We start from the raw sequence: 25,928 nt of genomic DNA on the forward strand, positions 1-25,928 counted from the left end.
ACATATGGCTGTGGTTTGTTCAATTTATTTCTTTGTTTTTACTACATTTAATTATTGTTCGACATGCCAAACCGATTCTTTTATCGACGTAACAGTAAACTAGTATCTTTATTCTGATCCTTGTTTATAACATTCTTCTTTTTTTGAGTAAGGAGATATATAGCCAAGTTATGGTAACTTAGTAGCGTTAATTTAAAACAATTAATATACAATGTTTCTCTTCTTGAAATGAAATTAGGATTATTTAGAACTCGTATATTTGAAAAGGTATATATATTTAACAACTTCAGCGATAATAAGTGTTATTTCTGTTTTCTGTATCCATTTGTTTTTGTCTTTCATAATTCTGAACATAATTTTATTTAGTAGTTATTTCAATATTTCTTCTTCACAACTGTATTTTACATTTTAATAAATTGATCAGATTTGATATTTTATTCTAATTAAAATTACTACTAATTATATCTCTACAATAACAAAATAACATATTATAATATATCTTAGATTATAGCAATACGCAATATTTCGCAATGTATCAAAATTTTAACCAAAATTCGAATGAAGCAACAAACATGAATATTAATGAAGATCAATTTCTTGATTTCTTCGAAAGAGTAATTACAGAGAATGAACCACAACAAAATATTCGTCTTTGTAACGAAGATTCGATCACTACCGAGCAATCACAACAATTTTCTAAACAGGTTTCTAAAAATGTCCCTTTCAATTCAATGGGACAGCAACAATTTCAAATTAATAATAACAATAATTCAGTTGCACATGACCATAATTTTGGTAATATGGATTTTAATTATGGATTTGGAAATACCAATAACAGTGCCAACATATTCACTAATAATAACGTGATGATACAGCAACTTACACCTTCTTCTTCTTCTTCTTCTTCTTCTTCTTCTTCTTCTTCTTCTTCTTCTTCTTCTTCTTCTTCTTCTTCTTCTTCTTCTACCTCATCAGCTTCCTCTGCTTCATCTTTAACTAACAATAATAATGCAGTTACTATTGATTCTACCACATTACATACATTCGACAGGGTGACTACGGTAGTAAAGAATGAAGGTAATACGGAAGAATTTAATAATATTTTAAAACTAAAGAAAGTGCAAAATAACTCTAAAGTTAAAAAATTACCATCTCTAATTTCTGCTTTGCCCCCAACAATAACGCCCGTATCAGATCCTGAAAGTAAGGGAAATATGAACGATGATGATGATTCTACTAGTTTTACAAATATTCCGTTACCACCATGTAAAAATAAGAGTAATCATAAGGTTGGAAAAGTTAAAAAGAAAAAGAAGAAAACTTCTCATAATGTTATCGAGAAAAAATATAGACTCAATATTAATGATAAAATTTCCCAATTAAGAGATATTGTTCCAACAATTAGTGTTACCTATAAGGAATTGTTAAAAGTGCCCATCGAACAACAAGATATCATCAACTTAGATGGCTTAGAACCGACCCACAAATTAAATAAAGGTAGTATTTTAAACAAAACTATCGAATACATTAAGCATTTACAGAAACGTTGTGATGACTACAGGGAGAGAAATGATTTATTGGAAAAGTATTTTGTAAATTATCCCCAAGCTCAACAAACATACGGTATTTCAGCAGATGATATGTATGTTAAAAGAGAATATGATAATGCATATCAATGAGAGTTAATTCTGATAACTAATATTCATGGGAAATTTGCCTTATTTATTTTTTCGAAGATTAGCGAGTCAAGTAGTTTTATCTGTTTTATATATTCTAGAGTTATTAAATATATATTTAATTATTAAGAATAATGAAAAACAATTATTACGTTAAACTGATGGGTACTTTTTGTCCGACATATTGTAGTCTTGATTAAAAATTTGATTGATGGGTTCGAATATTTTATGTAAAGCTTGTTATCGGTTAACCTGGTATCTGTTATAAAAAAACATTTCGAATATATTAATATTAGTATGATTTTTTATATATGCAATGAAATGAATGGTATTTATTATGTAATTCGGTATTATTATTTATGGTAGGCTTTGCTAATCCACATGCACATGTACATGACTGTCAGATAGTGTTCTTGATAACATGCTACCAGAACTCTCCCCTTGGTCGTGATAGTAGATAACATTTCTGGTCAATTCTGTCTCGATAGATTGCGTTTCCTGACCAACTTCACATGACGTACAAAAACTAATAATGCCGTCCGTATTTTGGTTTGTCTTTTTCTCAGAATCATCTTTAGATATGGATAGTAGCTCATTACATTGATGTTTGATATCATCTGTTGACACCGTTAATTTATGATTAAAACATTTAATTGCATCTCTTATAGAATGTCTCTTTTCTGTTTTATCATTTCCTAGATAATTTTTATTTCTTACTCTACTGTCTTTTAACCGATTGATTTTGGATTTCCAAGATGAAAATGGATACCTTATCTTAGTTGGTTTTTGTATTTTTTTTTGTTTTGAATTTATTTGACCAATGGATCCCTTTTCAAGCAAAGAATTTGCTTCTGAAACAAATGACTCCCTAGATCTCCGTGAGAGAGTTGATGAAACAAGACTCATTTCATTAGAATCAAAGAAAAATGGATCTGTGTTATCTATTTTTCTTCCTAAAATTGTATTTTTATTTAATGCAATTTCTCTTTTCTCGAAAGCTCCAATGAGGCCCCATATATTCACAGTAATTAAAAGATTCAAAAGGTATACAAAGTTAAACCTCCATCTTGATAAATGGATATTCTTGGTAGTAAAGAAAATTGTGCAAAAATAAGTTATTACAAATGAAACAAAATTGTAAATTAAGATCGGTACCATTTGGTAATAATCTTCCCATAATACTTTAATCTTATTCCTTAATGTAAGTTTTCCTTTCCTCTTTACTCTTTGTCTAATTAGTACATTACCAAAATTGCACCATATATAGGTGAAAATCAAACATAAGAAAACAGTGTATATTAAACATTCCACAGTTTTGTATAAAGATCTCACACCTGACAGGTTTCTTACCCATAATAGAATTCCAAAGGGTATATTAGCTAGCAGCAATAAGACAATGCCTACAGAAACGATGAACCTGTTTCTGTTGTTTAAAAAGGAAGGTAACCAAAAGCAGTATGTATTACATTGTTCTAAAGAATCATCAGTTATATTAGATATAGTGCCGTCTTTATCATTAAAAGCAACATTGGAGTTGGAATGTGTATTACTTTTCATAAAGACTGTATTTCTACGACATGGTTTTTGGTCCTTATGAAACATATAATATACAATATAAATCCAATTAATATTGCAGGCTAGATGTATTAATAGCTCACATGTTTTATATGCATCAGAATTCAAAATTTTCATCTCATAAAACACAACATCCTGAATGTTTAAATTGTATTGCGGAATAAACACATTATTCACAGTCTGATGCATATATATAGTTTGAATGATGACATATAGGATCACGTATAATGTTACGGGTATTGTTCTAATACGATTATCTGAAGGTAATAATAAAATGATTAATAAAATCATGTATGAGCTAACGCAGGAGGTAGTTTGTAGGAATAATATCATTACTAAACTATGATTAAAGGAGGCCTTAAATAAAAAGTGATCGGTATTATTTATTACTCTTTTTGGTTGATTCACATTTACTATTTTTGAGTAATATCTATTATGATGTCTTTTAGTGGAATTTGGGCGTATGCTCAATTTATAATCTAAATCTAATGCCAAGTTTCTTAGAAACTCAGAAGCGGGACTTGAATAATTTGAAGATAAAGTTTCATATGTTATGTTATTAGTTGCATTGAAAAATGAATCATTACATCTAATTAGTAGTGTTGGTGTATGCAGAGAAATATTTTTAATAAAAATTGGTGTGCTCAAATTATTTCTAAACATTAAATTCAGGTAGCCACTAGATAGTAAGTTTGCATAACAATACTTGGAATATGGTTCTAAGATGTTGTCCAATATGTAATCCGATAACAAAATTGAATCATTATGATTTCTATGTCCATGGTGATTGTGGTGATGGTGCCCATTATGGTGACCATAGTTAGTATTTATTCCTTTTGATCTTGAACCATTCTTACCACCTAAATAATCTAATGGGAACTGAGGTGAATAAAAAATAAGTTTCTTTTTATCTTTGGAATGTGGATTATTGATATCGGGGTCACCTGGATCATCTGTATCTGGACCATCTTTATTGGGGTTGTTGTTGTTGGTAGTGGAGGTATTATTATTGTCAGTACCATCATCGTCATTATCATTGTAATTGTTGTTATTATTTTTGGTACTACTACTGCTCATTATTTGGCCTGCTTCAGGGTTTGGCGGTCCGTCGGGTATTCCTTGTGGTGGAGGAGGAGGTGGCGGCCCTGATCCTCGTGGTGGGGGAGGACCACCGAATAGGTCCATATCATCCGGCCTACCATTCATTTGAGATCCAGCTACTTTTTTTATAAGATCATGTGAACCTAGTGGTTCTATTCGAGCCATATGAGGCAAGCCCAGTGCATTTCGTCGCCTTCGTATCGGTTGCCAATGGATCGAAACACATAGGTTCGAAATATATAAAATATAACAAACCAGCCGTATCGTGATCATAGTGTGTGTGTTTATAATTATATGAGTGGTATCGTTGATATTGTTATATGCTTTTTACCTGAAGACGGGATTTAAAAATGAATGGAATCAATAAGTTGAATTTGTATTATTTTATATTTTCTTGTAATAAATCAGAGATGATATTCTCATTCACAGCACAGAGAAAAAATGAACTGAACTATATTCAGTTATATATTATTGGTGTTGTAGGAAAGAAGGTAAATCTTGAAGTCTTGAAGTCTTGATAGAACGATAACCTATCCTTTGACAGTATGACTTCTGTTGGAAGAAGAAGGAGGAGTTAGCAAAATTAACTAATCGATGATAATTTTTGACCTCAATAAAATTCCGCGTAGTGCAAGGATTTGGTTACTGTAACAATTCGTTGTTCTTGGCAAAGTGAGAAAAAAACCGAATAAATTTGAGTGCCGCAAACAGCAGTAATACCACATTTGAACCAAGAACATACAACTATATATAGCTATATAGATAGAAGGAGATATTGCAATAGAGGCAGAGTTATAAAGCTGAAAGTTGATATTGGAGTATCTCTATGAACAAAAAATTTGAGGACATCCGTATCAGTTGCGCAGTGTATTTGTATGTCCTATGTATTGAATACATGAGCTTTGGGATGCAAGTCACTCCCTACGGGTCGGTGGCTTAGTCCTTCAATTGATATATTAATATATTCTCCCCAAGTTGCGTGACTAGCTTGTTATTACATATATTGTGTGTTATTTAGTTTATCAGATTATCAAGTGTCTGTATTGTATTGCTTCACTATGTAAGTATAAGTATCTCTGGATGTTCATCTTCCTTCCCTCTGTAGATTGCGAAGTTTATTCCCCTGAAGGATTTCGTTGTTAATGTCAGCAGCGAAACGGAGGGAAACTCGCGAAAAATAGCAATTCTCGAGGGAATTTTCGTGGTTTTGGGAGTTAAGACGACGTAGGGAGGGACATACAGATATTTATATACATGTTTGGTTTGGTTTGGTTTGGAATATTCTGTCAGGATGTAAACAAAGGATCCCGCATGCGTGTATGTGCCTCTTTCCAGATCTCTTACTTGTAAATATTCGTTATGATTGACAATGTGCAATTCAACAATCGTATATACATATATATATACATATGTACTGGGTGGGATATTTAAAAATGAAAAAAATATGTTGTGTGATTAATACTCATTATTCACTCTCATTCATAGTAATAACAAACCAAACTGTATCAATTTTACATCTATTACTTGAAACATGTATATCAGTAACTTAGTTACCTATGCATATGCAATCTTATCGGTGTTTATCACGCCTGTGTTTGCGTTGACTGATATTGAACATAGTGTATTACAGAAGAGGTTCGATAGTTATTATGCGAACAACAACACGAAGGACAATGTAGTGGTCAGAGGGATTACTGTAGGTGGATGGTTAGTCACTGAACCATATATTACGCCTTCTCTGTACCATTATGCCACACAAATGATGTCTAACCAAACACATAACACTACTCTTTACAATGTTTTCAATAGTAGTATTATTGATGAGTATACACTATGTAAAGCATTGGGTTACGATAATGCGAAGGGTTTATTAGAAGAACATTTCCAAACATGGATTACTGAATCTGATTTTGAACAAATCGCCAGCGATGGATTTAATTTGGTTAGAATTCCGATTGGTTATTGGGCTTGGAAACAAAACCATACTACCAACGAATATGTTGATGGGATTAGCTTTGAGGATCCTTACGTCGGCGAAGGTTTACAACTTTATTATTTGAATCAAGCGATTGGATGGGCCGAGAAATATGGACTAAACGTTTGGATCGATTTACACGGTGCACCAGGATCCCAAAATGGATTTGACAATTCTGGTCAGAGAAATTTTTATGATGATCTTGGTTGGTTAAGTGATTATTCTACTACTAATTTAACCATGGCCGTCTGGTCTACTATGTTTGATTCATTTCTAAATTCAAGTGATGCTATTGTCGGTATCGAAGTAATGAATGAACCTTTAAGTAGTAAGATTGATATAAAGAATATCACACAAGCGTATTATAATGCATTTGAATTGTTTCAAGATAAAGAAGATCCTGAGAAGAATGTTACCTTTATCATCCATGACGCATTTGAAGGTAATGGATATTGGAATCTAGAATTTAATCCCAGGTATCGGAACGTTAGTGATCAATATCAAAACACCCAAGACTTGAATAAGACATACTACGATTCTCAACAAATTATGATCGATCATCATCATTATGAAGTGTTTACAGATTGGCAATTGGCCAATAATCAATTCAATAGATTAATGGATATTATAAATTTTGGAGAATCGATCAAGAAGGAATTGCCGTACCATCCCGCTGTTGTTGGAGAATGGTCAGGTGCGATTACGGATTGTGCCACATGGTTAAATGGAGTTGGAGTTGGATCGCGTTATGATGGGTCGTATTATAATACTACGCGATATTCCACGGATGATTTACCCGTTGGGAAATGCTATTCCCAAAATCCCATAGGTCAATGGAATGAGACATACAAGAGAGACGTTCGACAATTCATTGAAGCGCAACTTGCGACATATGATGCGCAGACCACGGGGTGGATCTTTTGGAATTGGAAGACAGAAGATGCTTATGAGTGGGATTATACGCAATTGAAAGCAGCAGGATTATTCCCATCGCCTCTAACAAATTTCACTTATTTCGGTAATGATGGTAAACTGAATTCAGATGTTAGCATGTCCTTATCAAGAGAAGCATATCCCGTTACTTCGTCGTCGTCGTCGTCGTCAAATTCGTCTTTATCTGCGTCGAGTTCTAAAAAATCTAAAAATATGGGATCTGGACCTCTTTTCAATCATTCGACGAATGATAAGTCTATATGGAGCCTTAAAAGTACAACTTGGCTCTCCAATGTCACTGTATTATTATTAAGTGTAGTAATTGCGGCTCATATATTATAGAGAGGGAGAGGGAAGAAAAAGGCGAAATCAAATAAACAGAGTCATTCGTACATACATACGCCGTTTATAGACTAAATATGAATAAATGATTATTTTGCGCCCTTCCGTGGAATCGAGTTTATTTATTGCCCCAAGAAAAGGAAAAAGGTGTAAATTATTTATGTATCGGAACACATATGTGAGTGTTATTTTACCTAACTATTAAGTAACCAATGCAATAAACTAAAATCCGATAATTAACAATACAATGTACTTTTTAAAGTTTTAAACTTAATCATTGAAAGTCGTGAAAAATGTGTAAGGTTAATATATCGGTTGTCATTTCCTGATTTAGTTAAGAACCGGTAATACCTTTACCGCTGTGTGTGCGATTTTTCTATTTACAACACCTTTACGTCACTCCCCTCATTATCTCCTTCCTCTGTACCTTTCGAAAGAAGATGGAACCACTTACACAGACAAAATGTACAGACGGGGTAATGACTACATTAAACAGAAAAGGAAACCAAGGGAGAGAGTGAAAACACACACACACATACGTAATCATTACAAGTATACATGTTTATACATATTTGTACATCGTTTTCTGTATGTCCCCTCTGGTACATCTTCATGAAGTTCCAGATTCTAAAATTAATTCAAAAGAAAAAAGCGGAATTTCCTCTCTCTCTGAAACGTTAATGTGTGTGTGTGTGTGTGTGTGTGGCTGTACAATTGAACAAAACGAGAAATTATAAGAACCGATTTATTATTTAATTATTAATCGGAGTTACAGCCGGACCCAAACCAACCACTGCAATTCTGCTCCCTAAGTTTCTCTGGAATAAAACAATATTAAAATCTATCAAAGTCAAAACCTTTCAGGCAAATAATAAGGACGAATGGAGACTTCAAAACCACCAAAACATTTAATTGCAATTCATCCAACTTCGCGCACCGTTCACTGAGTGTTTCCTCAACGCAGAGGAGAAAGAAGACCAGAGAGGAGACTGCAAAGCCTAAAAAACCAAAAAATTGTTTTCCTCCTCTTTCCCCGCAATAGCAAAAACACGGAACACAAAATCTATTCGGCAAACACTGAAAACAGGAGAGGGGAAAGAATAGAAATATCGATTGAATCGAAACAGAAAGAAAGTGTGCCGTCTATATGACGACACCATCACCAATCTCTTTTCTTTTCGCAGCGCGGTGTCAGAGACTAAGGCGTAGGACAGGAGTCAACAATACGCAAACTGACGACGTAATTCGGCTGAAAACGGATCGAGACGGAACTTCCCGCTGAATTTGCAGTAAGAATCCCCTGCCGAACACTGCATCGCTCTCGGCTCAAGCAACAAATCTTTCATATTTCATATTTCATATTTCATGTTGTTTTTGGCCGGTGGATCTCCTCTCTCCTGTCATTGCAGCAGCAACAACAAAATGAAATGAAATTTGTTCGATTTTCGTAGTGAAACTAAAGCAGGAACCCTCCTTTTTCCTTGTTTTGTGACCTCATCGCTTAATTGAGAATGGCGTTCATTCCTTCTATCTCTCTTTCTTATAATCATCCTCATCACCATCACAGTTATTTTTGATCAAGCTTTTTTAGTTAACGATTACTTTATAATTCAGTAGATCTTCTTCACGCATTACTATCATGGGCGGGGGGATGTGGCTTGGCTATAATTATTTCATATCTCTGCGAGTTTAACTTAACAAAACTGTAAGGATTATCAGGATGATGATAATGAATCGTTTGTTGTTGTTGTTTTTGAACTAATAATAGGTGAATTCTAGTGGAAAAACTCCGTTTTGGTTAAATAATATTAGTATCATTATGGAATACTTCGAGAAGTTAGGCCCCTCCCCCATCCACACTTACGCTTACACTTTGATTATTTTAATGAAATAAAGAGGGTGCTAGCAAGATTCAATTCAGAAATATTCAGTTCTAATTTCTTATTTGCCTTACTCCTCTTATACAACGCTTGAACCTTGTAAGAAATGTTTTTCTTTTCTGAAACTTTCTAAAATATTTAGTACTTAAAGGAAGTTCTTTCGTCTTATTTATTTCCTTAAAACATTTTATAATTTCTTTCTAACTTACATTTTTAAATTCATTTCTTACCATATTTTGTTATTTACACTCCACAACTAAATAGCTCACTTACAAATTACAAATTACTATCATTCCATAATGAACTCATACATAATGTCAAATCAACCAATAATCTTTAAGGATTCTCAAGGATCTGCAAACACTACAATTACCACAAATCCTACTAATAATAATAGAGATATAAGGTTGATTCAACCTTTAACTAACAATAATCCTTTGTTAAATCAAATAGCAACAAATAATAACAATACTCAAATGAATTTCTCAAGTGTCCCAATGACAAGAAGAAATTATACTTATATGGCAAATGTAAACATCCCCTCGGTTACACATATTATTGCACCTGCAAATCAACCACATTTACCAATCATGAATAACAACAATAACGTTTCCTTAAAATTACCAAGAGTATTGCCACCACCAAACAGTTCGTATTACTCTAATACAACAATTACAACTGCTCCGGCTCCGGCTGCTATTACTTCTGCAACTAATTCTTCTGGTGTATTATCCTCTTCTTCTTCTTCAGGAAGTAGTGGTGTTGGGACTCCTAAAACGAATCAAAGAAGAGAAACTTTACTTTCAGTTAGTGATGCTTCGTCCCCAGTTTATAAGAGGGACTCGAACTCCGCATCTTTACCACCTTTTAAATCATTCGATTCCTCAAGAAGACATTCGGTAAGTCTGGCAATATTGGATGATCCAGTTCAACAATTAAGAAACTCTCAACAACCAACTTTGGGGGCTATTGTAAAAGATGAAAATAATAATTTCATTGTTCCTTTGGTTCAAGTTCAACAACCAGGAATGTCAGAACCATCATCAATAAAAACCGAACTCGAAATTGGCTTGCCTGATGAGGAGAATATTCATAAAGTCGGCGAAAGATATAACGATAAAGGTGAATTGATTGGAAGATCAGGTAAAATCCTACGCGATACAAAGAGAGCTGCTCAAAATCGTTGTGCTCAAAAAGCATTTAGAATACGTCGTGAAAAATATATTAAAAATTTAGAATTAAAATCAAAACAATTCGATCGTATGGTTAATGAAAATTCAAAATTAAAATCAAGAATTAAAGAACTTGAAAAATTATTGTAAATTTAAAACTAATTTAAATTCTTTTAAATTAAGATTGTTGGTTTTCTATTTAATTTTCTGTTCAATGTCATTCCCCCCCTCATCTCTTCTCATATTCTTAATGCATTTCTCATACAAATAATAATAATAATATATTTTGGATTTCGTTACCTCCCACCCCACACACGCACACACACACACTTTTTTTATTGTAATATTATACTCATATTCATAATTTTTTATTTTCGCTAATCAACTGTCTACATACTGACATATAAATAAGTAATAAACATTGTCCATAATTAAAAAAAGATCATCCCTTTTCTGATTTCTTTTTACCATGTGTACATAGAAAAAACAAAATAATATAAAGAACCAAAATACATTTCCTTTTTATCTAAATATATATATTACACATAATATTTATGTCGTTTGAATGATTGGATGTGGTTTATACCTCAAAGATATTCATAATGTTTATCTTCTACCAGTTTGAATGATACCGGCAGCGATAAGAGTTTGAATCTTCTTAAAGACTTCTGGGTTCTTCATATGTTCTTGTAATGCAGCTGGATCAGATTGAGCTTGACTCAAGATGCTTTGAATTACTGGATCTTGCATAATTCTTTGAACTTCTGGATCCTTCATTGCTCTTTGATACACTTGCTCTGGAGTCTCATTACCTTCAGCAGGTTGGAATCTTTGAGAACTTGCCTTGTAGTATAATTGATCAATTTCTTTTGAGTTAGAACCATTATTAGTTGCAGCATCCTTGCTTCTAGCTTCATCTAAGGTCTCTAATGCAGAAGAAAATTCTTTAACAGCAATTTGTGCATTAGCCTTTCTAATATAAGCTCTAATGAAATTTGGATCCTTTTGGATAGCTTTATCACAATCCTCAATGGCAGATGGGAATGACATCAATTTTGCTAAAGCAGCAGCTCTGTTAGAGTAACCTCTAGCATCTTCTGGAGCTCTCTTAATCATTTCAGTGTAAGCTTCGACCGCCTTTGGCCAGTCAGCTTTTGTGAAATATTCTTTACCTTGTAGACGGGCTTCTTCAGCCTTTTCCGGGTTAACATAATCGGTAGCTTCTTTGGTCTTAAGTTCCTTTTCAGCAGTTCTTAGTTTAGTTAAGATGTCTGCAGTTCTGTGTTCAGTTAAAGATTTTTGATAATATTCAATGGCTTTCTGTAAATCATTTAATTTATAATATGAGTTACCCATACGAGCAAAAGACTTGGCAATAATCTTATAATCAGCTCTTAAATCTCTACCTTGTTCAACAGCCTCATTTAGTGTGTTGATAGCAGTTTCGTAATCACCTTTCTCAAATTCTGCAGCAGAACGATTGTTCAAATAAGTGATATCTTTGTGTAGTTCAAAAGCTTTGTTATATTGGGCAATAGCTTCATCAAATTTATGAGCTTTGTAAGCTTTGTTACCTTCGGCTTTAGCCAAATCAGCTTCAGCTTTACTCTTGTCTTCTTCGTCAACTTCCATTGGTTCCGGCTCTTCGGAGGCTGGTTCTGGAGTTTGTTTAGTATCGGCTTCCTTTGGAGTCTCTTTAGGTTCACTGGTTGGTTCCTTTGGCATAGAATTGGAGTTAGATAGATCTGGCATGTTTAAATCGACACCCATTAGAGTAGCCATAATGGTCATTAATCTTGGATCAGAGAATAGATCAGTACCAATTGCTTGTGGGTTAGCCTTATAATTAATCAATTTAGCTACCAAAGTTGGATCGTTCATCAATTCAGCAGTCTTTGGGTTTTTCTTCAAGTTTTCAATTAAGTTTGGATCAGCAAATAACTTTGAAAGACCCATATCTGGTTGGGCAGATCTAGATTCTTGTGTACGATGAACTTGGTCAAGACCATCTTGAGCAGCTTTATTGCTGGCGTCTAATTCCAAAGCCTTTTTGTATGCAACTTCAGCTTCATCTAAGTTACCTAAACCAAAATGGGCAGCACCCTTTCTATTGTAACCCTTCGACCAAGTAGGATTAATCTTAATACATTCTTCGGCATCCGTTAGTGCATCCGCAAACTTTTTCATGGAAGAATATGTGGCAGATCTGTTAGAGTAAAGCACATGGTTAGGAGTCTCAGAAACTTCGATGGCCTTAGTAAACAAATCGATAGCATTTTCATATTCCTTAGCAGAGAAGGCAGCGTTCCCTTGTTGTTTGTATTCGTCAGCAGAAAGAGACATCTTCTTTTCGTTTTTAATTGATGAGTAAATGGGAGTTATTGATAACCTCGTTCCTAAAGACGAATGATTGGTACTGCGCTAAATGATAACCAATGTAGTGTGTCTGTTCTTATATAAGTTATTCCTGCTATGTCTATTCTCTCTTGCCCCCCCAAAAACTGGTCTAACATTTTACCTGACAAAACCGAAAAATGGCTTCAAGCGCCGAAGCTCCCAAAGAAATTGAAAATTTAGAAATTTCAATTTTTTTCTAGAAAGTTCCAAGGGATTGGTCACTACGCACGAAATATGTCTTATTTCAAGAGTGGTCAGTGGGATGTATGTCACTAAATCAAGGATAGAACATACAAGAATTGTTCTTAGTTGAAGTACAATACTTGTAGATAGTTTCAGGCTTTGGGATAATATGTATTATATAATATTATATAATTATTTTAGGGATCAAGAGAACATTTACCTTAGACATGATATTCTGGTAGCCCATCCCTCCTATGAAATTTAATAATTTAGACAAAAACAATAAAATAAATTAGTAAACAAATAAATAAAACACAGGAGAATATCAATTGCTATTACTAAATACCTTATATAGAAACAATATATATGTTGCTTGGCTGTAATTCTATATTACTATCGATTGTTGCGTTGGTTTTAAATGAATCATCCGAAGTCGCAACGTAGAACATGTCTTTATCACAGACGAGTTTAACTACACTATTTGAATTAAATTTAGGAAATTGTTTCAACTTCCTTCTAGTATCCAAATTCCAGAACGACACTGCTCCGTCTGACCCACCAGTCAACATTTTCGAGGTTCCAGGACAAAATGCCAACGTGTTAACTGGAAAGACAAACTGGGTATCTTTTAAATTTAATCTGTGACATCTGAATGCAAACTGCCTTTCAGGTTCATTTAGATATTCCACAGCTACTCTACCATCTATGCTACTTATAACATAACCACTAGACGTAGGTAATAGTTTAATATCTCTTATTTGATATTTTAAAGCTGACACCATTGAAATACCCTCGTCCTGTTCTCGTAATGGTAATTCAAACAATCGAAGTTTATGCCCTGTTTCAACCAATATTAATTTATTTGAATTACAATCTGCTGATAAGATTTTACGATCTTCTTTCAATTGTATCCTCATGTCTATTTTTCCTAGACCGACATCTACTACCGAGATCGACCCATCCCAAGATATGCATATTAACGAATTATTTAAATGATGATTTCCATAAACAAATATTTTACATAATGCCAATGTAGAAACATCTTCACCTGTCACTAAGACTGGTTTAAACATATTTGTCCCGATATCATATCTAAGTAATTGTCCTTGTACTGTGCCAACATAGATATCCAAATTGAGAACACAACAACATATTAGAGGTGTTTCATTTTTTCCTCTTTTATACAAAGACGGTAACTTATCCTTGTTGGTGATTTCTGAATTTGTTTTGTATATGGATAGTGTACCATCCCAAGCTGTTACCAATAGGCATGGACCGATGTTCGGTAATTCGCTGATCACCAAGTCACTAATATAATCATCTGGTGTGCTTTCTATTAATATTCCTTCATTATTGGTTATACTGCTGCTCATAATATATATACATTGGCATGATATGATATAAAATAATTAATAATAACATATCTCGAACTTCGAAATTGTTTTTAGCAAGTACCTGTCCTTTAATCAATTATTGATTCCCTTTTCGTTGTTTTGATTTGGTAAGACGCGCTTTAAGACATATTAAGTATGAAAATAACATATTTGCCCTGTAAAAAGTTTGAAGAATAAAAGGAAATAGAGTTCAACTTACACCCATTAATCGCACTATTGACAATTTGTATCCATAGATTATTTATTATATTAATAATATGCATTAATGATGATGAGATTAAAAAATTTCCTATATATTATGTACATTTATATATATAGATATGCAAGGGTACTCTGGGTACCAGAGTGATGGTTATGATGATGTCGTAAGTGTATTATTTTCTTTTTTAAAATAAAATTCTGCGTTTAGTTTCATCACCTGATCATCATCACTTTCACCATCGCTAACAATAACCTCCTTAAGTTGGAGTTTGGCTTTTTTATTCTTTGCCATTTTATTAGTTGGAGGTAATAATTTTCTTTTCAGACTTTGAAGAGATGCACGTTTCATAGAATCACTTTCTTCTCCCTCGGAGGACGATGAACCAGAAAGACCAGCTTGCAAAATTCTCAAGTTTTTCTCTTCCCTGGTTGGGGTCGTTGGAGGTGTACTCAAACTTTGTTGTTCTATCTGTTTTCTCGTTTCTAATAATTTTTGTTTTCTTAATTCGCTTGCTTCTCTCTTTAATTGCCTTAATTTATTGACTTCCTTTTGTGATTTAAAGAAATCAGGTTCTTGATTATTCAAAAATGTGACCCACTCATCACAATCTTCCCAGATTTGATAATCGATACAACCATTCCATGTAGAATCGCCAACACTAGACTTATTAACAAGAATAACCAAACCACCACGTTCATGGACTTGTTTGCTCATTTGTTTCACAACTTTTTTGACACCATCGACTTTTAAGCTTGTCCCCATAATAATAAAGAAATCTGGTTTACCCCTCAAAATATCAAGGTTTAAACCTTGCGATATAATATCACCAGAGGGATGATTTTCACCATATAAAACAATATTTGGTCTCAACATACCGTGATGATCAACAACACGTTTACCTTGTTGAGATCTTCTTAATTGAATAGCTTCACAATGAGGACAAACTGGCAACTCTCCTCTTCTAAAGGATCTAGCCCAATATCTGTTCCAATTGAAAACATGGAAACATCTAGTACATGATAATTTATTTAAATCACCATGTAATTGAACCACATCATAATTTCTCCATTTTGCATTACTGAATGCAGTACATGAATTACTACGAATTAGAGATTTTTGTAAATTTTCTTTTTTCAACGAATCCTCTTGTACAGGTTGTTCACTCGATAGTTCTAAACCTAGAGTCTCTTCAAGTCCATCAATATTTTGTGTATAACAACGTAATAATTTACCTCTATCTTTTAAATGAGCAATAAATTTATGTGTCTTTGTTGGTTTAGCCAATCTACAACTAGAATATAATTTTTCCATAAATGTAGCCCATACAGATATTTTCAATTCATCTCTAAACAAAGAAATATCAAACATTTCTTTACCTGAACCCAGAGATACATTTGGATGTTCTTTCTTCACTAAGTTATAAAGACCATCAGAAGATCTGAAATCAGGGATCCCCGCATTACATGATATACCAGCCCCCGTCAATACTAGCACTTTACGTGATCTGCTTAAAGCTTTATTGATATTCAATATTGTTTCATCGTCTGAATTTAATTGTAAAATATGTTGTAATTTTTTGGTTTGCAGGGACTCACTGGTCACATTATTTGTTGATTTTGAACGGGCTGCTTTACTTGGTACATTTTTAACCAAAGTTGTATCCAATTTTTGAGTTATATTTTTACGCATTTTGTTCATAGATAGAGCTTCCTCATCGAAGGAGGCTGACCTTTGATCATTGGATAATAATTTGATCTGTTTATGCTCTAGTTTAACTCTTCTACTCATTTTTTCTTATTATAATTTAGTAATTTTCGACAAAAAAAGTAAATATTCAAGTATGAAAATATTATTATTTTATGAACAGAGTTGTTATTTATTCAACTTATTAATGAAAGAATGAATGATGTCGGTATCTTCGGCGGGATTTCGTCAATCTGTGAAAATTATCAAATAATTATTTCCTATGTTCTACTGCCTCGACAACGTTACCCTCTATATTAGATTGATTGTCTTTATTTTATTCAGTTCCCAGGATTCCTTGACCGTCAATGGAAGAAAACTTTCAAGATATTCCGATTTGCTTTTAGCTCTTCCATGTATATATATATAGAGTCGATGTATTGAAATTAAAGGATGGTCCATTAAATCGGTCGTGCAAACGTCGTTGTTAACGACGCTATGCGGCCTTGTTCTGCGCCATTCTCTTCGCGTCTCCTAACTTTTTTTTTATTATTTATTGTATTTTATTACCGAAACGGGAATTATGGCATTTTCACTATTTGCGTATTGATGTTTTGCCCGAAAGGGGAAAAATAAATGGTTAGTGCAACGAGGCAAGACACGAAATGTTCCTCTTCTATGATGCCAGCCATGACATTTTTATTAAATGAAATAAGAGATACAGCGTCAGTGAGAGGATAACGATGAGCAATGGTAGTTTCAAGTCTGACATAAAAGCACGTTATGATATTGTTATATAAAAACCTCTTTGACTAGATAACGATATATTGAGTGTCTAAATTATTTATAGTCTAGAATGCAGAGAAAATCGTTATTCTATGTAGTCAGATCCTCTTGTGAGGATTCAGAGCTTACCTGGCTTTCCCTCACTAATTCGTTTATCAATTTTGTAGATAAGTTTAAGAATGGGTATGCTGAAAAAGTACTTACTTTCTCCTCTTTTGCAATGGATTCTGCAGTTGGTGTGGCCTCTCTAACGACTCGTTCCTTCTCATCAATATCACTATCAGCTGTCTCCCAGCCGTCGAATTTCAAATCGACCAAAAAATAGTTTGGAGCAGTTTGAAACAATTGGATTACGACTTTCATTCTCTCGGGAATCACATCTGCTTTATCAACACTTTCCTGATTCAGTTGCCTATCCCATTTCCAGATTGCTCTAATTGTCCATAATTCTCTCTCTGTAGTTCTAATCCATTCTGCACCAAGTCGTTTCAATGCACTGTAGACTTCTCCCATGACAACCAACGGGTAAGAATGCGATCTTATTCCAAAATGCCACCTTGTTTTACTCGTCGGAGTTAACATTGGTGTAATAACCCCGGCACCAGGAAATCCCTCTGCAAACATATTTACACGATGGATCTGAGGTAATGAGGTCGGTAAGATTGCAATTGTAGACTCATTGGTATCTAGTGGAGTATATTCCGCATCGTTATAAGTTCGTTGTTGTCTCAGGTTTCCTTGCTTCATATTACCGGCAGATGAATCACATGGCTCCCCTGATGTCGCAGTCAAGTTATACTGAGAATCTTTGTTTCTATTATATGTAGTCATTTGTTGTGCAGCCATAGTATCTATTACTTCTCCACTCTTATTATTGATCAAAGAAATATCGGAATCTGATCGAACCAATCTTAAATCTTTCAAGATACTTTTATTTTCTTTCATTAACAAATATGCATCCCTAATCTCTTGTAAACCAGGGTCTGTAGTTTCTGTTTGTAAAGATTCATAAATTTCATCCATCCCATAACCCATAGTGTTAGCCAATGCGGTGACCAATTCTTCGTCTATAAGTTCTTCACCACTTCTTATCGATGCAGTGAGACTACTAGTATCTGTGTCCCCATTGAGACTATCATTCTCATCTTCTCTTAAATCCTGTGGAACTAAATATAACTGAATGTCTTTCTTGAACCATTCATCCTGCATAATCTCTTGAATAGATATTCTACCTAAGGGGTTTACGATAAGCATTTTTTTAATTAAAGAAGCAGCTCCTGGAGATAAGAAATTTGGCAATGCATAGATCCCGTTATTAATATTTTTAAACAATTTGGGTAAACTTTCATCATCAAAGGGCAATCTGTGACATAACAGAACATAAAGGATCACACCACAGGACCATACATCAACTTCTGGTCCTGCATATAATTTCCCACCAATGATTTCAGGTGCAGCATAATTAGGTGAGCCACATGAAGTCTTTAAAAAATTACCGTCAGTCATAATATTAGATAAACCAAAATCCGTAATCTTAACACGATAATGTTTATCCAATAAAAGGTTTTCAGGTTTAAGATCTCTATGGACCACTTTATGCCTATGACAATACTCCACGGCTGATATGATCTCCTGAAAGAAATGACGAGCTTCGTCTTCAGAGAGTCTTCCACGTTGAGTGATATATTCAAATAATTCATGTTCTGCATACTCTAAAACTATAATAATTTCATCATTAGATTTAATGACATCATACAGTTTAATAATATGCGGATGTCTTAACAATCTCAAATAAGAAATTTCTCTTTCAATACGACCTTGCATATCTCTACGAGAAAGAATTTTCTTATTAATGATTTTTAATGCAACTTTTTGTCTCGATGTAATATGATAAGCAAGTTTCACTTTCCCAAATGAACCTGTTCCTAACGTCTTCACAATTTGATAACTTCCAAATCTTGTTCCATCAGCAAGTCTCGGTAATGGTCTATTAATGTTTTTACTATTAATAGCATTATTATTACTACCAGTGGCAGTATTGTGATGATGACCCGATAAAAGCCGGTTCTTCCCCGAGGGAGCATGTCGACTTCTATTAGAAAGACTACGAGCCTGTTGAGCAGCAGAGACAAAGGGAGGTCTCTGACCACCAACGGCGGGAGCAGACGCCATTAATGGGCTTTGTCCCGATGAGATGTCTAAGTTTTGCTCATTCTGACGGTGATGGTAATGGTGATGGTGATGATGGTGATGATGATGTTTGTGTCTATGTCTTGGAGCGGAATTATCCGGAGCTGTTTGAGATTGTTCTAATGTATTCTTTTCATTGTACTCACTCATGACTATATCCAATACCGACCCATTCAACAAAAAAACTTGGTCTATTTACCTGTCTTTTCACCTATCTTTCAATCTAATGAAGTTTGTCAAACTCGGGATTTTATATAATTTCCATATTTCTCTGCTTATTATGTCAACTGTCCTTGCCTTAATTTTCTCAAAATTTTCACCTTTTTCTTCTCTCCCAAAAATTCAAATTTTCGCTGATTTTAGGCGGTGACGATCCGAAAACAGGTGATTAATTCCAGTCATTCTCGTTGAATGATGATGATGATGATGATGATGTGAAGACAAGCATTGTATGTTGGGATGGAAAGTTGTCATTAGCAATTTGCGAGTGTCCAAAAACAATCTGGTTAATTGTAACGCTGTTACGATGATGAAATCGTCCGTTGACGTGTTACGTGTCAGAAACGAACACTAGGTCTATCCAATCCACATAATCATATCGTTAGCTAGGTCAATATGACCAAGGACAAATATTGCATTACATTACATGCTAGAGAGTACGACAAATTTTTCAACATTGTCCATTTTGATTGGTTTAGGAACCCAAAACGAAAGTGATAATGACGGTGAGTGGCGGTGCAATATTGAGGGGTGTGTTTATAATTAGATGAGAGGCAACTCTGGCGGAGAAACGGCCGTACTCCGAGATTTAAGTCTTTTCCATTCACAAAAGAAGAGGAACTGAGGGGGATGCGAAGGGGAGAGGGGAAGGAGGCTAAGAAACCTCAATCAGAAAGATGGATAAGAAGAACCACCTGTAAATGTCGAGCTATGACATGACAATTTTTAGGATATTAAAGAAGAAATTGCATTTTTATACCTCCTATAAGAAATATAATATATAATAAGTTTGTATAAGGATGTGCTGAATATTTTGAAAGAGATCCAGAACTAAAAACAAAAATATATATAAGGTCATTTAGGTTGTGTATATTATAAGTCATAATTTACCTTACATTTTAGTAACACCAGAAAAAATACAACAACAACTACAACAACTACAACACTGCTTTATGACAGACGAGAGATATAAAACATGTTACAGAAGGTTGAAGATAGAAGTAGATAATGAAATTTGGGAACAGAGACATGGATTTTACACGACAGGCGTGTCATTTGATACTGTGCCTACAATGTTTATAGATTCAGTTTATGATAGAGATGATTGTGAATTTAATGGTATTAAATTCCCATTTCCAACAGATTCTAATAGTCATACGATGTTAACAGCAACAGATATGAATATTTTATCAACGATGAATAGCGATGGAGAACCATTCTTTAAAGATCATGGATTTAGTACCCATAGAGATCCTTATCATGGTATATATTTTGAAGATATATTTGTTAGAACCCCAGCTGGGAAAATTGTTAGAAGAGATTATCCAAGTCATAGATCAATTGATAATGATGCACTGTTGGTTAATAGATTACATCATTCGTATTATCAATTATGTGATAAAAATAAACAACAACTGCTTAAAAGAATAAATAATTCCTCATCAAAATATTACTTATATCCTGACTTACTTTCTTTAGAAAATTATATCGATATGGACATGACTGCGACGAACAAATCATCTATAGATCAACCCATACCAGACCCAAATAAAACGGAGAAACATTTACAATATAGTAAAAATAGACGTAAAAAACATGTATTATCCATAAAATATAGCAATATACCGATGCAAAGAACTTTACTATGTCATATCGACGGAAGAAGACACACTTGGGTAGCGTTAGATTATATGCTCACGACTTTGTCACAACCAATGGATCATTTAGTCATTGTCACAAATTTGCCCGCCATTAGACAAAATGAACCGTTATATAAAAGGAAACAAACTACCAAAAATATGGATCAATGGGCCCCTGGGTATTTACGTCAAGATATAGACAATACTATTAACAATTTACAAGATTATATTACGTTATTAATCCCTCCTACAAAACCTGTCAAAATTACAATTGAGGTTGCTACAGGTAAAACGTTATCTGTATTAAAAGATGCCATTAATGTATACCATCCTGATATGATTATAAGAGCAACACTTAAACATGAAAGGACTAAATCGTTGGTAGGATGGAAGACATATAATTTGAATGACACTTTGGCAGGACGTTATCCTGTTCCAGTATGTCTTATTCCGGCGAAAAGGATGTCACAATTTGAATTACAGTTACAACATCATTTCCATCCAACAGAAGAACAGTACAAAAAGAAACCATTTGAAATGTTGATCTCGAAAGGTGTCTTTGATTCAAATGATTCATCAATGGACTCATTAATAAAAACTTGTTCGAAACTGGAAGTATCAAATAAAAATTATAATGTGACGGATGATACCATCACTTCTAAAACTGGTCACATCGAGGAGGAAAATGATGATTTCGCAATATCAAGTGCAGACTCGAAATCAATAAATACTAGCGAATTGGAAAGCACTGAAATAAATTACAATTCTTCCTTTAACAACCTTCTCAATTTAGTAAGACATCATAAAGCTCAGCTCTTTTTGAAACTTCAAACAATTGATAATGACGCTAATATCGGCCGATTAGATAAAAAACTACTGGAATTAGATTCAATTGTAGATAAATCTACACGGTTGGCTATAGATCTAGATAATTCATTTACGGAGGATTATGACAGTAATATAGAAAGTTTGAAAAAAGTTATCACTGGTGGACGTGATATAACAAAGACAAAATCAATGACTGAAGAATATAGTGGTTCTGGTCGTCGTCATTCTCACCCTCAGCCCAAAGGCGACAAATTACATTTCTCAACCTCAACAAAAACTACGGATGGTTCTCATGGGTTAGGTAACCATAAAACTCGTTCGGTGTTGGACTCTAAGAAAATCAAGAGATTATCATTACCAGAAGAAACTCTTAGGAAAACGCACAGTACTGATGGATTAAGAAAACAAAAATCTAATGAATCATCTAGAAGTCATCGTTCTACTAGATCTAGTGGATCTTTTAGTTCCACAAAAGGAACAAAACAAAAATCTAGCGGATTCTTTTCTTTCATGAAATCTTCATCTTCAGGTACTGGTAACTCTGAGGGTGATAGACGCTCTTCTAATGAAAGTCAAAATAATGGAAACACAGAAGTTAGTACTAAAAAAAAGTATAAAATGTTTGGTTTCAGTAAGTTCTAAATAAAAACTGACATATATTTAATAGTTAGGAATTGATATATGCATATATACTTAGAAAAATAGTCCAATAATAGTTTTAAAATGTTACAAATGTTTTCCATGTTTGGGTTTTATTTGACTAAGCTTTTCTAAACAGTTTTCTGCTTTTTCTTGTTTTTATTTTATAATTTCCAAAACATCCAAAAAAAAAAGAAAAGAATACCATACGTTATCCAACCGGATCGTTCATATGGTTAATCAATTAGTTCTCTGTCACTGGGTCATTTTATGACAAAATTAGGATATATTCTAATAATTATACTCTATATGTAATTATTCTGTCCGAGCGAGGTTCGCCCGCTTTAACCGGCAATAATTTTATGTATATTAAGGGGGAAGAGGGGAGATGACCATCGAATATTCTGAACAACTCACATAACAAACATAACATAAACAACATATATATTTACGACAACGAAAAATATTTGGTATAGCTACAAGGTATCCAATCGTAATAAAATATATATTCGTTTCAGGAGTTAAAGATTTGTACAATTAAAATTTAATAATGGGAGCTACCTATAAAATTTTCGGGAAAACATTTCAATCACATCAACTGGCAATAGCTACACTACTGACTGTTGGTGCAGTAGGATTTGTTATGACCGAGAAGGGCAATAAGTCGGTTGAATCACCAAACCTTCAGGCAAAACTCCAAAGTGGAGCATCAGAAGCAGCAAAATCTAATAGCGAAGACATCAATGTCGAGAAGTTACTAACCGAACTAATCGAAGAAAATGATGAAACTGTTAATTGAGATCATTTAAGTGATAATGTATATATATATTCATTAATAAGTTTATAAGTTTAAAGAGATACGAAATTTTATATATTCAATAGTTACATCGAATGCATTATATACGTAACTACTATTTGGTGAGAATAGATACTATGTTTTTAGGTCATATCTTTTTCGCAACAATTTCTTCAGCCCTTTGATGTTCTTTAAGTAGTTCCATCATTACGAACCCCGCAATATCCGTCTCTTCAAAATATGATACGTGAGATTTTAGAGCTGATATTACATCTACCTCTAAGAGGTTGGGTTTGAGTGCATAATCTACCCTTCCACTATGGTTCAGAGAAGTTAGAATGTTCAGGAGTTCACCAGTAACTCTCATCTCATCATTTTTTTTAGGTAGCTCCTCTGTTTCAGAATCATTTTCAGAATTTTCAATCATTCCAGGTAACTGTTTCCCAGCAGGTAATCCGTCCCAAAGGTTTCCACTCATTTCAATCATCTTAGTCGTAAACCCATCTAACTCTGACCAATGAGGTAAATATGATTGTTCGAACTGTGATAATTTAGTATCAATTAATGGTTCTACTCTATATGCTACGGGATCACACGTATGATATAAATTGTAGAACTCCTCACAGTTAGGTCTATTTACTTTCAGAGTTGATTTAGGTTTAGGGCCCTTCTTGGGACCAATTCTTGTTCGTTCAACAAGTTTTATTAAACCTACTGGCGATCCAATGCCAAAGAAATGTGATACATTGAATTTTAATTTATAATGTCTATGTTGAGATATCATATCAAATAGAATAAGACTTCCTAAGGAATGTCCTATTAGGTGTACCCTCCCATTAAAGTCGGGGTTCTTCTTCATAAACAAAGTGTAAGTATCATTTAACTCTTTCATAACTGTGTCTAGGATAATTTTCTTGTAGTACTCTTCACCGTATAATAAGACATCGAGTGCAACATCCCCCATTAATTTTCGTAAAGGGAGGATCCCTGAAACAGTAATATCAGCTAACGCCGGGATTTCAGGGTTACATATATCATCCTCTGTGGGATCTGTCTTAAACTTAATCGAATGTCTCCAGGTGATTGGAAGAACCTGGATACCAGGATTTGTCTCCCAATCACTGTTCCCTTTCTCTCTGTTTAACTCTTTCAATTGATCAGACTCAGAATATAAAGTTTTAATATTTGATCTCAATAAGTTAACCGTGTGAGCAAAATTAACATATTCATATTTCTTACCTAACGTTTGACCAATCCCATGCACACATAGTACCAGGTCTCTAATTTTTCGTTTGGTGTTTGTTGGATTTCCATTTAATTGAACTTGGTTCATATAATCCTCATCTATATTAGGATTATCAGGATTTTTGTCTGACCCTGTAGTACTAAATATTGCTGGCATATTTTCGAATAAATCCCAACTTGTAAGATTGGACAATACAGAAGGCTGTTCTTTTGGCTTCTCATCAAGATGTCTATTGTCATGACTAGACATGCTATTATCTGTACCTAGTGATGTGACTAGCATTTTATCAATGTTTTTAAAGCCTATTGGTTTCTTTTCTCCCTTATATACTGCAACACCATTTATAGGAATATAAGAGCCCAATCCGGACTTCAAGTAATTGAGAAATAGTTTCCCACCATCTAAATTCTTAAGAATGAAGCCTGCGTTACTGTTCTCATCACTGAATAATACATATTTGCCTTCATTGTATGTACCTTGTAATTTCTGTACTTCAACTTTATTATCAGATAAAGTTTCTAATTCAGAACACAGATGAGGAGCCAGGGGAGTTCCATTAGAGTTGAACCATAGTCCTCTTCTTACCTCATAGGTTGGGCCATGCCAATATGTTGGTTTGATAGTAAATGTGTCAAGGTTGATAGTATACAGATTGTCTTCACCGACTTGAATGGTGGCAGATCTGTTCTCACCATTGGATGTCATCTTTGATAAGCGCACTCTATATCTTTTCTCTAATGCACAAGAGTCTTGTTTTGATAATTTTTCAAACTTCTGAGGACCTGATGGAGGTTCATAATCGGGGTCATACGGTTTCGTGCATGGTATATCTGTTGCATAATACCATTGGGTATTCAACCTTCTAACGCTACCCTTTAATATAATGCGTATTTTTAACATGTCCCTTTATTTAGATTATAATCATATGTAATATATTGTTCGAAAAAGAAAGACTAATAAGAATTTCTAAGTCATACTTTAAATAGAGGTATAAGAACTTTTATATTTTGTATAATTATATATTTCTTATTTCTTTTCATAATAGTTCGCATTTTGCTCTCTGTATTATAT

At 33.8% G+C, this 25,928-nt stretch overlaps 11 protein-coding genes across 11 annotated transcripts; 5 read left to right on the plus strand and 6 right to left on the minus strand.

The window, feature by feature from the left end:
• Positions 1-530: 530 nt before the first annotated feature.
• HMS1 (Hms1p) lies at positions 531-1,679 on the plus strand (the record flags this gene model as incomplete). The annotated part of the gene is made up of 1 exon (XM_041552211.1): positions 531-1,679. One exon carries the CDS (start codon positions 531-533, stop codon positions 1,677-1,679), a length of 1,149 nt encoding a protein of 382 aa, XP_041408145.1.
• Positions 1,680-2,048: 369 nt separating this feature from the next.
• DFG16 (Dfg16p) lies at positions 2,049-4,625 on the minus strand (the record flags this gene model as incomplete). The annotated part of the gene is made up of 1 exon (XM_041552212.1): positions 2,049-4,625. One exon carries the CDS (start codon positions 4,623-4,625, stop codon positions 2,049-2,051), a length of 2,577 nt encoding a protein of 858 aa, XP_041408146.1.
• Positions 4,626-5,883: 1,258 nt separating this feature from the next.
• Positions 5,884-7,602, plus strand: EXG2 (glucan exo-1,3-beta-glucosidase; the record flags this gene model as incomplete). Its single annotated transcript, XM_041552213.1, has 1 exon — positions 5,884-7,602. One exon carries the CDS (start codon positions 5,884-5,886, stop codon positions 7,600-7,602), a length of 1,719 nt encoding a protein of 572 aa, XP_041408147.1.
• A 2,179-nt stretch (positions 7,603-9,781) lies between these two features.
• Positions 9,782-10,804, plus strand: CIN5 (Cin5p; the record flags this gene model as incomplete). The annotated part of the gene is made up of 1 exon (XM_041552214.1): positions 9,782-10,804. The coding sequence occupies one exon, from the start codon at positions 9,782-9,784 to the stop codon at positions 10,802-10,804; it is 1,023 nt and encodes a 340-aa protein (XP_041408148.1).
• A 456-nt stretch (positions 10,805-11,260) lies between these two features.
• Positions 11,261-12,997, minus strand: STI1 (Hsp90 cochaperone STI1; the record flags this gene model as incomplete). Its single annotated transcript, XM_041552215.1, has 1 exon — positions 11,261-12,997. The coding sequence occupies one exon, from the start codon at positions 12,995-12,997 to the stop codon at positions 11,261-11,263; it is 1,737 nt and encodes a 578-aa protein (XP_041408149.1).
• Positions 12,998-13,581: 584 nt separating this feature from the next.
• BUB3 (Bub3p) lies at positions 13,582-14,607 on the minus strand (the record flags this gene model as incomplete). The annotated part of the gene is made up of 1 exon (XM_041552216.1): positions 13,582-14,607. One exon carries the CDS (start codon positions 14,605-14,607, stop codon positions 13,582-13,584), a length of 1,026 nt encoding a protein of 341 aa, XP_041408150.1.
• Positions 14,608-14,980: 373 nt separating this feature from the next.
• HST3 (NAD-dependent histone deacetylase HST3) lies at positions 14,981-16,618 on the minus strand (the record flags this gene model as incomplete). The annotated part of the gene is made up of 1 exon (XM_041552217.1): positions 14,981-16,618. One exon carries the CDS (start codon positions 16,616-16,618, stop codon positions 14,981-14,983), a length of 1,638 nt encoding a protein of 545 aa, XP_041408151.1.
• A 771-nt stretch (positions 16,619-17,389) lies between these two features.
• Positions 17,390-19,639, minus strand: KABA2_09S01716 (uncharacterized protein; the record flags this gene model as incomplete). The annotated part of the gene is made up of 1 exon (XM_041552218.1): positions 17,390-19,639. One exon carries the CDS (start codon positions 19,637-19,639, stop codon positions 17,390-17,392), a length of 2,250 nt encoding a protein of 749 aa, XP_041408152.1.
• A 1,022-nt stretch (positions 19,640-20,661) lies between these two features.
• On the plus strand, positions 20,662-22,818 carry KABA2_09S01738 (uncharacterized protein; the record flags this gene model as incomplete). Its single annotated transcript, XM_041552219.1, has 1 exon — positions 20,662-22,818. The coding sequence occupies one exon, from the start codon at positions 20,662-20,664 to the stop codon at positions 22,816-22,818; it is 2,157 nt and encodes a 718-aa protein (XP_041408153.1).
• Positions 22,819-23,365: 547 nt separating this feature from the next.
• Positions 23,366-23,614, plus strand: MCO10 (Mco10p; the record flags this gene model as incomplete). Its single annotated transcript, XM_041552220.1, has 1 exon — positions 23,366-23,614. One exon carries the CDS (start codon positions 23,366-23,368, stop codon positions 23,612-23,614), a length of 249 nt encoding a protein of 82 aa, XP_041408154.1.
• A 145-nt stretch (positions 23,615-23,759) lies between these two features.
• On the minus strand, positions 23,760-25,757 carry DDL1 (putative carboxylic ester hydrolase; the record flags this gene model as incomplete). Its single annotated transcript, XM_041552221.1, has 1 exon — positions 23,760-25,757. The coding sequence occupies one exon, from the start codon at positions 25,755-25,757 to the stop codon at positions 23,760-23,762; it is 1,998 nt and encodes a 665-aa protein (XP_041408155.1).
• Between the last annotated feature and the right edge of the window lie 171 nt (positions 25,758-25,928).

This window comes from Maudiozyma barnettii, assembly GCF_903064755.1.
Source record: "Maudiozyma barnettii strain CLIB 1767 genome assembly, contig: KABA2_09, whole genome shotgun sequence".
NCBI classification, from domain to species: domain Eukaryota; kingdom Fungi; phylum Ascomycota; class Saccharomycetes; order Saccharomycetales; family Saccharomycetaceae; genus Maudiozyma; species Maudiozyma barnettii.